Source organism: Heloderma suspectum, chromosome 7 (genome assembly GCF_057233095.1).
Source record: "Heloderma suspectum isolate Gila_16-S chromosome 7, 16-S_ref, whole genome shotgun sequence".
Taxonomy (NCBI): domain Eukaryota; kingdom Metazoa; phylum Chordata; class Lepidosauria; order Squamata; family Helodermatidae; genus Heloderma; species Heloderma suspectum.
The window spans coordinates 96,457,930-96,468,126 of record NC_139464.1 but is presented as its reverse complement, the minus strand read 5'-3'; the positions used below and the strand labels follow the sequence as shown (position 1 = coordinate 96,468,126).

The 10,197-nt window shown below is 42.6% G+C and overlaps 1 protein-coding gene across 1 annotated transcript; it reads right to left on the bottom strand.

Moving 5' to 3' along the window:
• Window positions 1-2,196: 2,196 nt before the first annotated feature.
• On the bottom strand, window positions 2,197-9,317 carry LOC146340091 (uncharacterized). Its single transcript, XM_084811833.1, has 4 exons — window positions 9,249-9,317; window positions 7,406-7,575; window positions 4,757-4,941; window positions 2,197-2,410 (listed from the first exon to the last, which is right to left on the bottom strand). The coding sequence occupies exons 1-4, from the start codon at window positions 9,281-9,283 to the stop codon at window positions 2,360-2,362; spliced, it is 441 nt and encodes a 146-aa protein (XP_084667959.1). The 5' UTR covers window positions 9,284-9,317; the 3' UTR covers window positions 2,197-2,359.
• Window positions 9,318-10,197: the final 880 nt, after the last annotated feature.

Here is a 10,197-nt window from a genome sequence, read left to right as displayed (position 1 = left end):
CAGGGAGGTGGTTTTCTGGGAACTGAACTTGGATCACTGGCTGAAAACTGAAAAATCCTATGGCTGTCTAGCCACTGTCTAGTGGTCATAGGATTGCACCCTAAAGCTCTTTTGAAAACCTACTTCATGGCAATGAGGGTGGTGAAGAAATTATTCATGGTGGACACCATTGTATCTGCACATCATCACCCAGTGGATCTTTTTCAGGTAGTCAAAGATATATTACATTCTGGACCATTTCAATAGCCCAGCGTGACCAATTTGCACAAGAGTCTGCAGATAAAATCAATTGTATCCATGTTGACTTGGATGCCATAGTTGACACAGGTCCTGTGGATATAGCTTTGACATCCGTGTGCCCAGCTATAATGAATACTTTTCCATTTGTACAGCCTGAGAACATGGACAGGACCTTTGGACAGATGAGACCTACCACATATGATATAGACAGCCATCTGTCAGGGATGCTCTGACTTGGATTCATGCATTGAGCAGGTGGTTGGACTCAGTGGTCTTGTAGGCCCCTTCCAGCCCTACTATTCTGTGATTCTATGATCTATGATTCATCCTGGCTTATTAAGTGGGAGGGAGATGGCTGAGTGGGTAAGGGTAGTGGTGAACATTTTTTATGGCAAGGTGTGATTCTGACATGCCTAGTGGAGGTGGTGGTAAGATCTCAAAATATCCTTCCTGAACCCCACCACATTGTAGGGATGGCAGAGAATTCCGCCACGGATCTTGGTGAGGCCGAATGCCAGTGCATTTGGCCCCCCGAAATCTGTGGTGGAACGGCCTCCCGCCCCCCCCGCGGATCCCCCCCAGGATGAGACTCACCTGGGGCGGATCCTCCGGGCGGCGGCAGCACGGCTGGTCTTCCGACCGGCTGCCACCACCGCCATTTCCAGGCTTGTAAAAAAAAAAAAAAAAAGACGTGATAGGCTACATAAAGATTTACGTAGCCTATCATGACTAGGTTTAAAAAAAACAAAACACGATGTGATAGGCTACGTAAATCTTTACGTAGCCTATGATGGCTGGGTGGGTTAAAAAAAAACAACCGCGTACGCAAATGGCAGCGGCTATGGCCGCTGCCATTTGCGTTCCTTATTTTTGGCCGTCTTAGTCTACGTAAATATTTACGTAGACTATGACGGCAAAAATAAAGGGAAACGCAAATAGCGTAGCAGGCGTTATTTGCGTCCCTTTTTGTTTCCCCATTTTAGCCTACGTAAATATTTACGTAAGCTAAAACGGGGAATCAAAAAGGACGCAAATAGCGCCCGCTACGCTATTTGCATTCCCCTTTATTTTCGCCGTCATAGTCTATGTAAATATTTATGTAGATTAAGAGGGAAAAAATAAGGAATACAAATGGCGGCGGCCGTAGCCGCCACCATTTGCATACGCGTTTTGTTTTTTTTTTACCCAGAGCACTCCGTGGCCAGAAATCCGGCTGCGGATGGCTCTGGCCTGGCCGGGCCTGGCCGGCTGCTCCGCGGAGCTGCCACGGAGCACAGCCGGGTGCGGAGGATTCTGGGGGGGAGGAATGGAGAGCCTCCCCCCCATCGAGGATTCTGGGGGGAGGGACAGAATGCCTCCCCCCACACAATAAATATAATCCGCAAACAGGTAAGTGACTTTCGTATATCCCTACCACATTGGATAATTCTAATATTCAGTAATTCTGGCCAGTCTCCAATATTCCTTTCTTGGGCTTCTTGGAAGTGTATGGTGGCTTCTTAGCTCCAGCGGTTTCTGGGTGAGACAGATTTTCTAAATCCGTTTCAATCTGGTTTCAGGTTTGGTTTTAGAACAGAGACTGCTTTTGTCACCTTGGTGGCCAATCTACACTGGGAGGTGGATAGGAGGAGTGTGTTCCTGTTGGTTCTGCAAAACCATTCAGTAGCTATCAATACCATCAAGCATGGTATCTTTCTGAGGTGCCTGTCTTGGATGGGATGTGGCGGCACTGTTCTATGGTAGTTTTGCCTCTTTTGGGAAGGATGTTTTCAGAAGGTGGTGCTGGGGGATTCCTGTGAATGGTTTGAGAGAGCACAGGAAATCTTGGTGATGGACAAAATCTCAACCATGGTGACGGGCAATTCCATTCTGATTTATATAGCTAAGTTTTTAGAAAAGCGGCCTCCATTCCATAACTGTGTAGAATCAACAAAAGCATTGCACTGACAACCATATATATGTCAATATATTTTTATTCTACAATGCATTAAGAGAGATGTAGGATATGTCCAGATGGATCCTGGTGATGGAGATAAACATGATATCTGTTTTGTCCGCAAGTGCAGCTTTGATCCTGAAGAGATGTTAGGTGGAACTGCTTTGTGGTGTGCGTTGTATTTTAACTGGATGTTCTCCATATTCTGTGACAATTCAAGTACTGGTCATTATCCTACAAAGGTCAAAATCTATAAATAATAACTGGGCAAACTGACAATCAGTCAGTCAAACTGGGCAAAACTAACTACAGACAATTTAACACAGAAAAAACTTTAAAAGAGGATCTACTGAAAACTCTTTCTGAAAATAGTCTGAAAAGTCAAAGAAAGGGTTGTGACAATTGTTTGAACTCCCCTTTCTTGGGAGCTATAGTCACTTTGCAATAATCAGTGGATTTGTCCAAATTCTGTTTATTCGTTCATTGATTCAAATCTGGAATTAATTTCAAACTGATAAATTAAAATCATTAGACTATCCATTCTCAAATGTGCTTAAATGGTTTGGATTTGTAAATTAGATATGCTATGTTCTCTAATACATTTATAAGCATTTTAAATAACGTTGGATCTTCTGCCACAAAACTCTTCTTAAATATCTCATTATTTTTAATCCGTGGTTTTGCTGTGGAAGGACAAAATTCCTTAATACAGTGAACAGGCATACACATTTCCCTTCTACCTGTTTTACTGAGTTAGAAGATTAATTTGTTCTACCATTTTATATCTCGCACCTAAAACATTAACTCTTGTTTGAACTTCTGAAATAGTTCCTCATTGAATGAAATCACAGTTCATTATATCTGCTCTAAATATGATAAAATTGGGAATAAATAGCTAATCTAAATGTAGCATTTTACAATTATTTTTACTGCGGTTCTAGAAAGATAACCGATGCATACTTATCTGGTTCTTCCAACTACTGGGATATTACCTTGACTTACAAAACATTATTTGTTATGAAATGAGAATCTAATTACCCTTGTGTTTTCTGCCTGCTACCAGAAACCTGCATACAAGTATTATTTTAGAAATATGCTCTGTGATTAAAAAAAAAATGCATAGCATGTTTCCCAGCTGGAACCATGCTGTCACACACCTGAAAGGTTACAAATGTGATTAACCATGACAGGCCTCATGTGCTGCTCTTGTAAATCTCACACATGGTAATACATTAGGGATGGCAGGCGTAAACAGAATGGAGAAAGTGCAATTTTATAATGCCATGTGCAATTAAGACAAGTAAATTAAGCAAAGATTTGGAAATGGCAATGATAAAGGGTTGAGATGGAAGAAGATGGATATGTGTGTTTGTTTTTAAATAAGAACTCCCATTATTATTCTTAAGGAACTTGACACTGCAGTTAGGTTGTAACTTTGTTTGCGACGTTGAGGTTAAAAATCTATTCAGAGTAAATTTTTATACTCCATGTATTTTATGCCTGAAAAATATACTAGCTAAATTCACTCCCTAATGGGGTCTCGCAGATTGCTGTGACCCATATGTACACAGCATATGTCCTCAAAAGAGAACTTTTATTAAGTTTGGCAGATGTCTTCTTGGCAAGGAGAAGAAGGTATAACAACATGCTTACTTAATAATGCACCATTTGCTCTGTGCTTTCTTGCTCACTCTCATTCTCTGTAGCAGGAATTATTGTAAAATTAAACAAAACATAACTTTCAAAAGTAGGCTTCCACCTAGTACAAATGTATCTTTCTTTGACTCCAACTGGATTACAGTATGACTAGTACAATCAGTTTGAAATTTGTCCCTGAGAGATCCCAAATTGTCATGTGGTTTCCAAATCCTTCATGAGGGAAATTGAGCTATTTATATTATTGGCAAATAAAATAAAGCCCCACAAGCAAGGGGGGGAAGCGGAGGAACCCACCACAAACCAAGCAAATCTAATTTAAGACAAATAATGAGATCTGAAACTTTTCTCCCCCTATGCAAAAGATCACAACTGATAATCTAAGAACATGCATGGCTTTTGAGCATGATGTAGCAAGAGAGCTCCAATCCACTCCAATATGTACATGGTATTTTTCATGTGCATTTTTTTTCCTTTTTACACACATGCAGGAATTTATTCATTTTTTAGCTGCTTCTCTTTTTAGACTTAAAAGTTGTAAGACCTTACAAAATCATCCCTCCATAACAACAGGCACGATGATCACCATAACATAACCTCCGTCTCTCCAGAAAATAGCTTCATCCGCCTTGTCTCATCCAGTTTCATGTAAGAGACAACTCTAGAGTATGGCAAAGTTAGGGTCTGGCTGGGCACCAAAACTGGCAAACAGCCCCCTAGCTGAATATCACCACCATTCTATGGAGTACCCAACTGCAGCATGACAGAATTCTGAGTCTGCATGCCTAAGGATGGGCCATTTATGCCTCTAATATTGCATATATCCAGCTGTCCCAGCCTGAATTTATGCATATTTAAATATGCACATTTTAATGACCTCCTTTTTTCTGTAAAAATAAGCTCAGCAAAATGGCAGGTACTCACAGATAGGTCCAGGTGAGAGCAGAGAACATCCGGGAGGGTGCAAGCAGGGGCGAGTGAGGCCAGAGGCTCAGCAGATACAGTCCAGGCAGGGGCACAGGCAGGAGGGAGCCATCCCTGTGCATGCCTCACCTCTTCCAAGCTAAAGGAGTCAACTGAGGATACCTTGCTGGAAGATCCCCAGAATCCTGAAGCCAACATTGTAACAGGGGTAGAGAATGGGATGAAATGAAGATATGGAACTGGTTCTTTAAAAAAAAAAAAAGGAAAAAAGTTTCTGAAGCCACAAAACTAGGCCTCTAAATTCAGGTTTACTTATCTGGGTGACAGAGAGTGTTCAACAAATGGGTACATGTTTTTCTCCACCAGAGTAACACCCTGTGATTATATCCATTCAGATCCCTAATCCATATGATCTCTCATTCTTGCTCTCTCTCAAAAAAAAAAGGGGGGGAGGATTGCCTGGATTGGGCACTTGCATGGTTTGGAATCCATGTTGAGTGCCCATGGAGAGCAAAGGGCTGGATACAGCCGATCTCGTCTGATCTCAGAAGCTAAGCTGTGGTCAGCTTTGGTTAGTACCTGGATGGGAGACTGCCTGGGAATCAGGCTTCCTGCATTAAGCAGGGGGTTGGACTTGATGGTCTTGTAGGCCCCTTCCAACCCTATGACTCTGTCACACTATTAGTACTTGATGAGGGGTTAGTGATATCCATCATGGGGAAATTCAACCCTTTGGGGGCCTGATGGATGCCAGCAGTGCCCCCAGCTTGACTCACATTTGCAAGCTGAGCTACAGGTTAGTTCCTGAAATCCAGGAACGTTTGGGTTTTTGTATTTGTGCAAATAGTGATTTGCACAAAAACACAGCTGTAAACAGTGCAATTTGTGCAAAATTGTGACTGCAATCCCTATGTGGGGTAGGGATATATAAGAATTTCATTGGGGCGGGGTGAAATCTTGATGGATTTTTGTGTTTGGGGCCTGGCAGATTTCATTCCGTTTCCCCCCACTGATGTTGACACAATCTGTAGTGAGTCAATCCAGTACTCTGGCTTTGTTTGTTTTTTAATGGCAGCAATTTGCACAAACTTGATCGGGGGGTCTTGAAATTTGCACAAATGGGGTTGTAGTTTTTTAAAATATGTTTTTTTATTGCTGATCTTGAGCAAGCATGTATGATCGCAAGTCTGCCTGTCAGCTATGTAGCCCTGCAGAGGCATATTCTCCTCTTGTAAATATCCTTGTCCATTTCATCCTCTCTATACATTACTTCATTTAGCCCAGCAGATCCATATTCCATATTTGTCAAAGAACAAGTAGGTAAGTGGGAGAAATCCATTTTGGGGGGGTGGAGCTTGGCAAGCTTTTGCCGACTCGCCCTCCCCGGACTCTGGTCTAACATCTGCCAGCTGGCCTACTTGACCCACACCGAGTCGGGCCAGCTGGAAGATTATCCACCTTTGCATGGCAGCAGAGCAGCAGGGCTAGGAGGGTGAGAAGGGAATGCCAACACACTCCCCTTTCGTCATCTTGCCCCTGCTGCCACAACGGCTTGGAAGTGGGGGCAGGAGGATGAGAGGGGAGTACCACTCCCCTCTCATCCTCCATTTTGTGCACAGCAGTGGGGCCACTGTGCACAAGTCTTTCCTTCTCCCTCCCAGCCTTGAGAGAGAGAAGGAGACACCTGAACACAGCAGCTTCACCGCTGTGCATAAATGTCTGCTTCCCCCCTCCCTGGTCCCAAGACTCCTGCACAGTGAGCCAACCACTGTGTGCAAAAAAGTGCTGGCAGTGGTGGCCAGCAGGTGGAGGTGGTGGGTGCTCTTGTCACCGCCACCACTGCCACACACAGACCCCTCATGCTCTCCTTGCCAGTGTCAGCGGGGAAAGTGCAAGGGGTTTGTGCACAGTGGAGATGGCGATGCGGGCAGCACTGCTGCTGCCATGTGCAAATGGCTCCTTCTCCCCCTCTCAGGATCCGGAAGGGGAGAAGGAGCCATTTGCACACAGCATCCATTAGTTCTGGTGGGGAGCCCATGGCTTGGCTTGCTAAGGGGCTCAGGGGAAATCCGATGATCCCTAAGTGGGCCTGATTTCCTTGCCCCAGACAAGGCAATTTCATGCTCCACTTCAGTGCCCCCCCTTCCTTCACTCCAGAAGGTCTGAAGGAGAGGAAGAAAGTGACTAGTTCTTTAACAAGTACAGAATATGGCTTTGCTTAGCTAAAAGAAGTAGTGTGCAGAGAGGATGAAACTGGCAAGGATATTTACAAGAGGTGAATATATATCTGTGGGGCTTCATAACGGACTGGCATGCATAGTGATAAAAATGCATAGTAAAATTTGATAGTGGAAGTATCTAGCAGGGAAAATTGGACAAAACGGATTCTGAAAGTGTGAAGGTGGTTTGCTTGGCATTGATTTGCATGTTCTGAAGACAAGCTGGTTGCCTTTGGGCCAGGGATTGTCCTTCAAATTTCTGAAAAGGTAGCACTTACATACTTCTCACATTATTGTTTTATCTAAAACATGTTTGGGAAAGGTCATTGGTTAAACAATATATTTATCAACAACTCCCCTAGCACCTTCATCACTCACTGGAGAAAGAAATAAGATAGTCCTAAGTGATGGATGACAAGAAAGAACTTACCTGACCTACATCCGATACCATATTTGTTGAATTTTTCAATTATAGATTTCAAGAACACCCACATTTCCGCTGGCTGTGAAACAGCATCATCACTTTCCTCTTTTGAAGATGCTTTAAAACTATTAGGCTGAGGCTGAGCACATATTTTAAGGAACACGCACGTCAAAGCACTAGAGCAAGAAGAGACTGTATGTAACCCCTAGTTCAAGCCAGAACCAATTTCCATTTTGAAAATTATTAGCAAACAGGGAGCCAAAAATAATCTCATTTCTATTATGCAGTTAAACATCTTAACCTGATTTTCACATACTCCTTTGTCTGTGGTGATACTTCCAAACACCACATTAAAATGTTTAACTGAACATATTGGTTTGGATAAAGGTTACACTAAAAACATGTGTGCATATTGGTAGAACACAACATGAATGTCAAACAAACATATACTTGTAAAACAAAGCAGGAAAGCAGATTTGTATATGTGTTTCAAATACCTTCTGGTGTGTGGACCATGGGGGTTAGATATACCTTGCAAGTCAGAAGACCAGTACAGCACACTGACTAGAATGCTGGACTTTGGCTAGGGAGGAGACCTGGATTCAAATCCATACTTCATCCTAAAGCTCACTGAAGGTCTCAAGAAGTCACTATTGTCCATTCTGGTTTACCTCACAGGATCATTGTGAGGATAAAATTGCAGGGAGTGGTGGAGGATACAGACGTAATGGGTTAGATCCAGACTTAGTCATACCTACAGTAGACCCATTGAAATCACATTGGTTAGGGATGGGCAAATGAACGATGCTCAATCTCACCAGGATTCTCCAAACATCAGGTCACTTCTTGTCTCTCTTTGAGTTGCGCTTGCGCTTGCTGTTTGTTTTGCACAAACAGGAAAATTGCAAAAAAGAACAGACGGCTATCCAATGTGAACATTGCACAAACCATCTTTTTAAAACTCATTTCTTTTCAGAGGCTTTCCAGTCAGCTATGGTTTGTAGCACACAGTCAAATGTGTGGTTTTATTGCTGATTAATTGTATTGTGTTATCTTTATCGTTGTTGTTTTTTTGCCATTGTATTTTATGTTCACCACTTTGATTCTTTTGTGCAAAGTGGTATATATATCTGAATTATTATTACTAATTATTATTATTTAAGAATGTCATAAAAATGGTACTGAAATGTCATGAACAAAGCAATCAAAGCAATTTGAACCCTAATGCTAGGCGGAGCTGCCTTCTGCTCTGTAATGGCAACTAGAATTTACCTCATGCCGTGACATCACAACATGCCATGTTTCCTACTCCCACCATTGATGTGGAGTTGGGGGCAGGAGGAAAATGCAGAATGTCACAATGTAAAGCCAGAAGAGGTAAGTTCATCCTGACATTGTGGAGGGTGATGGGGAGCTAAGCAGGCAATCACTATATTTGGCAGCATTTACTGTCAGGTCTACTTTGAGCCTCAATATAGCAATTTCAAATTGTCATCTTGCATTTTAATTAAGATGTCTGGTAAATGCCAAATGATTTGGAGGAACCTCCTGCTTCTGGTGCACAACAGATTTGTTTGTGGCGGGGATGTAGTGTGTGTGTGTGTGTGTGCACGCGCGTGCACGCGCACGTATATATAAAACCAGCAAAAATATAAAATCAATTTATGATGTTTCGACATGTCAGCATATGCAATAAGGAAACACTTTTCATCTGGAGATGTCTCATCAACGACATGCAACCTTGCCTGACTGATTAATGTGACCAGATAGTTTATGATGCTCCATAATTGTTCGTATCTTACAGAATCACAGGAAGATATCAAAGAAGGATATTAATTCTGTGTTTTACCTTGCAAAGCTATACATGCTGCAGAGCTGGGACATAAATCATCCAGGATCGCAGATCTCTTTCAGGGTGCTGGGAAGGGGAGAAAAATGAAGGTCAGCAAGTGCCATGCAGACTTGATGCTTATTCTGCCCTCTACCTCATTTAGGAATGTAAATAGTGCCAGCCTGATATTGGGTGATTCTGTGTTGCAGGTGGTTGTTGCTGTTGCTACTGCTTTTATTATTATTTTGCCAGAGAATGAGCAGAGACGTAGCACTCTTGTTGCAGTCAAAATCATCCTCTCTGCATATATACTTCTGATGGGCAAAAGAAGAATAACACTTGAGGGTAAGTCCAATATCTCTTTCACATTAGAAAACAGTCACCACAGCAATATAACATGCCCATCAAAGGGAAACACAGTGATTGAGTGGCAGAGGACCTGGATGAATGCTTCTCATTTGGCTTGTTACAGCGGCTTCAATGGCTGCTGGTCTGTTTCTAGGCAAACACATACAGGGCTTTATATGATCTATGAAGCTCTATATGGCTTGGGACTAGGCTACCTGAAAGACCACCTTCTCCCAGACAAGCCTACTCAGTTCTTCAGAAGAGGCCCTTCTTTCAAGACTGCCACCTTCAGAGGCATGTCTGGTAGCAACACGAAACAGGGGTTTCTCGGTGGCTGCTCACTAGCTGTGGAACTCCCTGCTGAGGGAGGCTAGGTTTGCTCAATCTCAGCTGTCCTTCCACTGTCAGGTAAAGACTACTTCATTCAAGGGGGCTTTGGTGTGTAAGCAGGTCTGTTGAGATGGATGCTGCTGCTGTTGTTTTTAATCTGTTGTTGTATTTTTAATTGTGCTTTAATATATTTGTTTATTGTTTTTATTAGTGATTGTAAGCTGCCTTGAGTGCCATTGGGTGCCAAAGACAGGGTACCAAACAAATAAATAAATAACTAATATCCCTT

Bases quoted from the DNA above. Each gene is read 5' to 3' on its own strand.
- LOC146340091 (XM_084811833.1), bottom strand. From the start codon at position 9,283: ATGTCCCAGCTCTGCAGCATGTATAGCTTTGCAAG. The intron at 7,576-9,248 runs GTAAAACACAGA...TTCTTGCTCTAG, and splicing joins AGCATGTATAGCTTTGCAAG to TGCTTTGACGTGCGTGTTCC. The intron at 4,942-7,405 runs GTAAGTTCTTTC...TGTTGGCTTCAG, and splicing joins TGGTATCGGATGTAGGTCAG to GATTCTGGGGATCTTCCAGC.